The 6,000-nt window shown below is 30.5% G+C and overlaps 1 protein-coding gene across 1 annotated transcript in view; it reads right to left on the minus strand.

The window, feature by feature from the left end:
- Nucleotides 1–2,974, minus strand: part of LOC107447997 (carbonic anhydrase-related protein 10-like) — a 610,624-nt gene extending 607,650 nt beyond the window's left edge. The window contains exon 1 of the mRNA XM_071187366.2: nucleotides 2,489–2,974. Coding sequence (XP_071043467.1) covers nucleotides 2,489–2,549 — 61 coding nt within the window. The 5' untranslated portion in view covers nucleotides 2,550–2,974. The remainder of the gene's footprint in view (nucleotides 1–2,488) is intronic.
- Between the last annotated feature and the right edge of the window lie 3,026 nt (nucleotides 2,975–6,000).

The raw sequence follows: 6,000 nt of genomic DNA on the forward strand, positions 1-6,000 counted from the left end.
AGAATGCATTCTAAGAATAATTTTCAGTCACATTGATTTATACTCTTGCAAAGAATAATGATAGGATAAAATATATTTTTTATTTAAATTGACACGGGTTTTTGAGAAATTTGGTCTATATTTTTTGAAGTAAAAAGCCTTCATATTTCTTTAAAGCAAGTTATATCGCATTAATATGATAAATAAATTATAAATTAATCAATATTCTCTATGCAAGCATTCCCTACCCTTTTCTTTGTTTAAAACTGCTTTACTTAATTATCTATGCTTTATTGTACTCAACCAATGATGACATTTGCGATTAATTTAGTTTTAAGTATGGATTAATCATGATTAAATAATTATTATAGAAAACTTGCATTGGAACACACTACATTCATAACGAATTTATATGCAAATTGATAAAATGTAAATTAAAGTAATTAAATATACCTAAACGTAAATAAATATGCTTTTTTTGTAATCAACACACATTTTAAGAATCCTTGTAAAAAATAAGGACCAAAAGTACACTGTAAACAAATCTGGATCAAATTACGGGAAAAAAACCGGGATCCGTTAAATTAATTTTACCGTAAAATTAATTTTGCCATAAAATTTATCTCATATATTTTACAATAATAATTATTTAACTACAGTGATTTCACAATAAATGTTACGGAAAAAATTACGGTAAATCAGATTTCTTGCTCCGTAAAACTCGATTGCCAAACAAAACTCGTCGGTAAAAAGAGACAACCTGCAACCAGGGCGCCGGTGAATTTTATCGTAATTTAATCGGGAGCGTTTTACAGTGCAAGTGCATCAGGTGTTGCACATTAATATTTAAGTGAAGAAAAACAAAAACAGTATCGATATCCGACAAATCACAACTGAAGCATACGAAGCAGAGCCTGTTTAACTGATGGAAAAAAAAATTTGAAACATATTTAAAGTCTGTCAAACAATCAAACTGATTTTCGTGTTTTTCATTGGTTTCCTGTGACAGATTGAAGTAGTTATTTTGTTCCTTTCTCGCTTAAATATTTTTGAGACTCCTAAGTGCGTATTTCACTTCTGCAAGGATTCTAAAAATGAATATTTGCTTCGGAGATTACGGAACTCCGCGTTAATATTCGTCGCGAGATCGAAGCAATCTGATAATTCAAATTAAAATTGACCATCAGCCTTTATGTCTTTGTCAATTGCCATTTTGAAACATTATTTTTTCAATTTCATTGAAAAAGTTTTAAGAGCATTTAGTAACAAGGTTCTTTCATTTCAAAAATAAGATTGAGTAGAAGCTGAATATAAATTTGAAATTTAAATCTTTAAACTATAACTGAAAATCTGAAAATAAATTTATAAACTACAACAGAATTGCAGCAAAGAAGATTGATTTAAGAATAGAATTATAGCAATTTATTCATTAAAAGCTAGAAAATTTTAAGATGAGCAAGTAGATTCACATTTAATAAAAACTACTAATGAAGATGAAGAAACTTTTTTAGCTTTTTGTTCTATTTACAATTAATATTATATACTTAGGCAATTTAAGCGTTTAAATATTCCTAATCATACTTTGATCTATTTTATAACATGTTTTATCGACAAATTAATATTTTAATAGTATTTTATGTAAGATTGCATATTTTATGATTTATAAAACATTTTCCCAGGGTTGATTAGAACATTTTTTAAAAGCTTATTCGACAAATTTCTAGTTCTTCAGATTCATATGAAAATAACAGTATTACGCGAATGGAGAGTATATAAAATAAATTAAAAGAATGAAAATATTATTGTTAAATACTATTGAATAGAAAATATTTGCATAATGATAATACATAAAGCATGTAAAAATATATTCCTGTTTCGTAATAAATTTATGATAAAATTTTTGTGCGCAAACAAAATAAAAAATATATGACATATATGATCCTTAAAAAAATATATGACAGTTACGTTGAAAAAATAATTATTTATTAGTTGATGAACGTATTTATTAATATTTTTTTTTTAAATTTCAAGTTAACTAAACTAATATGTTAAGTTTTATTACAAGCTTGAGGTGAATTTACCAAGCATAAAATTTTTAAAAAAAGTATCAACATCAAATTCGCAGTTCATCTACTGCTTAAAATCTGTGAAGAGAATAAAACTAAATATCAGGATGATAACTACTTTTAATTTGAAAGAAAATAAAATTGAAACGCTTTTAAAATTTTAAAAATAATCTTGCGAATCTAAATTTTTTTTATTCAATTAATAAATTTTCTTATTTCATAGCGATAATTTTATAATTTAAGAAAGAAGTATTTATGAAAATTTGAGTTTTTTATTCAAAACTCTTCTTTCAAATTGAAATGTAACGTTATAAGACGTGCTTTATTGTATTTAAAAGAAACGTTCATTACTAGTGATGAAAGTTTTGTCATAATAATTATTTTTCCCGTTGCTGAAGAAAATATTTGAAAATGGAATAAACATTTAAAAAATATAAACTTACCATCGATATGTACGAAGGCGTACCACAACATAAACGGTAAGTAAAATTCACTCTTTCGCATTTGTAAGCCGTATAAATAAAATAACTCTCACGTGATGGCACAAAACTTTTGAAAGTGTTCAAAAAATTGTTTATCAGCAAAATATTTTAAAGCATGACATTTATTTTTTTTTCTATTCAAAAAACGCGCTTTAATTAAATCTCACGTCACTCTAAAATTCTCTATCAAACTTTTATTTTATTTTTCAAGCCAAAGTAAACCATAATATTTAAAACTTTTCAGAATTCTTCAATTTTATTTTCAGGAGCAACTTTTAGAAGCAAGAACAAAACTTTTAAAAGTTTTCGAGACTCAAACTTTTGCGCTAAATAACTCTTTGTGCTGACTCGTCCTAAAAACAGAAGCAGTATAACTGTTCGAGCCAACCACTCAGCGTGGTGAAGATAGTCTGAAATAACAGCTCATGTGTAGCGCTTTAATCTTGCAAAGTGTACCAGCGCCCTCTGTGAGAATGCGGGAGAATTTCCTGGTATTCCATTCCAGATTTCTCCGTCTGTTCGCAAAATAAAATTCTCTAGCAATTACAAGATCGTAGATATAAGTATTGATAGTGCCGCTTTACCTTTTCCTTTCTTTCCTACCGCCAATGATCAAAAAGAATCATTTTCTTATTCACTTGTTTTATCACTTGTCTCAATGCCAAAGATAAAAGCATTTTTACTTAAGTTATTGTATAATAAATGGCTGTAATTAATAATAATTGATTTTATATGCAAGTAATAATTTCTTTTATTACCTGTGTGCTCCTTTCTAATTTTCATTGAACAATAGGATTATATCTCATCAAATCAAATACTTTCAATGTAATTATATCGATTATTTTGATAAATAGAGAGGAATGAGATATTTTAAAGAATAATAAATTATATTTCAGCGACGCTTATGATTACTTCATTTTGTAAAGAATTAAAATGTTAATTTACTTTAATTATTGTTGACTGAATAAAAGCAAACAAATTCTTAACTGGCGTATAATTTTCAAATATAGCCTAGTTTAAATATATTTTAATACAAATTTGATGAATTTTCACGCTGATGTGTTAGATGAGTTTGTTTAGCTAGACACTTTGAGACAAATATTTTTTAAACTACTATTTATTAGTGATGCAGTAGCGTTACGACGCCACTATTCACGATGATAGTAGAAGGTGTGATCAGTATGTACTATCATTTATTATCCAGTTCACATAAGAGCATGTGTAACTCTTTAAAACTTCGCATGTGTTCTGATTTGAGACCTACACTGTAAAAAAGAGTTTTTTAAACTGAATAAAAATGCGTCAAAATAGCTCTGAAAAAAATATAATAGAATTTGAAAATCCCCTGTACTCAAAATCGAAACATCGTATACTCTCATTTATGAGCAAAGTGCATGCGGAGGGAAAAATGCGTTTGAGCGATGTTCATTGGCTGCTCACAGAATTCGAACGAAGTTCATAGTTGGATGTTCTAAGCACCATAGTTTTAGATCCCCGACCAGGGAGAGTTAGGAAGTTTTATATAGGAGACACCGCAATGACACATCATGACAGACTAATTTCAAATTCAATGGTACAAAAGGTTGTAATTTGTAGTAACTTCGTATGGAGAGCAATAATTTTAATTTCAGCTGTTGTTCATTTTGATGTATCTCAAAATTTTAGGTGAACGGAATGTAAGTCGTGTGCCATTGTTGTAGGCACTATGCAGAGCTTCTGAACTGGGATGTACAGCTATGGCGGTTAGAACATTCTATTATGAACCAGGATAACCTTGGTTCAAATCCTTCAGGCAGGCAACCAACATCTTTCTCACACATTTCTCCCTCCACATAATTTTTAAGACTATGCATTTTGCTCAAAAAGAGTATATACTGTTTCAATTTTTCTCCCACTATACTCAATAATAAATGCATGAGGTTCTTAATTTGTCTACATTTGTTTTGGAGCCATTTTGACTTATTTTTGCTCCATTTTAAGAAACTCTTTTTCACAGCACTTGTAGAAAGAGTAATGAAAACTACGGTAGGCTCACGGTAGGCTCAAGAGGATTGAGTAGGCAAACGTATTTAACTAGATCCTCACTGGTAGTTTGAATATTGTGCAGTGATGAACAATTTAAGCAAAACAAACTATTTAATGAACTATTTAACAAAAGAGGCGTAAAATCCTAATATCGATGCCTTTTCATTTCGTTCGTTTGGTTTAACACTGTGAATTACTGAACTAAATTATTACACAATTGCAATGCAATTCCTGTTTTTACAGGATTAGCAAAATCAAAATACACTCTATAACAAAAAAATCGACGCACCTAGAAGGAGTTGTCCGATTGAAACGAAAATTGGTGGATAGGAAGACCATGTACAGAATAGTAAATGATTAAAATTTCAGAATAATTGAATAATTTATTGCAGAGTTACAGTAACAAGTTCAATAGGGTGATGACCCGCCTCTAGCCTGGATACAAACTGCCACACGGCGTGGCATAGACCGATAAAGCTCCCGGATGGTCTTTTGTGGTATTTCCTGCCAAATTCGATCCAATTGTGCAACGAGGTCATCAACATTCCGTGCCAGAGGCAATCGCCTTCCCATCATATCCCAAACATGCTCGATGGGAGAGAAATCTGGTGATCTGGCAGGCCAAGGAAGAGTTTTAAAAGCTTGCAGACTGTTCATAGCAACACTTGCCGTATGTGGTCTGGCATTGTCCTGCTGAAAAACCAGCCCAAGGGGCTGCAAAAGGAACGGTAGCAAAACAGGTCTTAGGCTGTTGTCGACGTACTGCTGTGCAGTAAGTGTACCTCTAATGACTACCAAAGGGGTCCGGCTGTCAAAGGAAATGGCACCCTAGACCATAATGCCTTGTTGAGGGCCGATGTTTCGTGCAATAGTGAAGGCAGGACCCCCCTCTGCCCTGTGTGTCTCCAAACACGTCTTCGATGATCGCCAGGACATAGTTGGAAGCGGGATTCGTCGCTAAAGACTATACGTCCCCAGTCGGCATCATTCCAGCCTGATCGAGAGTCGATTTTGCGCGTCTTGGTGCGTCGAATTCTTTTCAACTCAGACTCTGACAAAAAAAAACAAATTGTCCAGTATCCAAAATATGGCCAGAAATTTGATTTTGAGATTTTAGTGTTAATCAATTGTAAAAGCATTTTGAAATATGTTTAAAAAATTTCAAAATGATTTCTTAATTGGAAAAAAAAATTCAAGTGTTTTTTTTTTATTGATGTTTCAACAATTTTAGATATTTGAAGGGGCGCAACCAATGTAAACAAATTTAGCTAACATTACTTTATAATATTATATATTTAGCTAACATTACTTCGTATTTACATGCTTATTTTAATTCTATATTTTTTTGTCAAAAACACATTTAATAGTTAGATTTTTCTTCATCTATTAATTTTTACGCATTTTTCTTTGTGCAACAATGTAATATTTTTTAAAAAATTTATCCAGAT

Source organism: Parasteatoda tepidariorum, chromosome 11 (assembly GCF_982258835.1).
Source record: "Parasteatoda tepidariorum strain Cologne lab strain chromosome 11, Ptep-v5.0, whole genome shotgun sequence".
Lineage (NCBI taxonomy): Eukaryota > Metazoa > Arthropoda > Arachnida > Araneae > Theridiidae > Parasteatoda > Parasteatoda tepidariorum.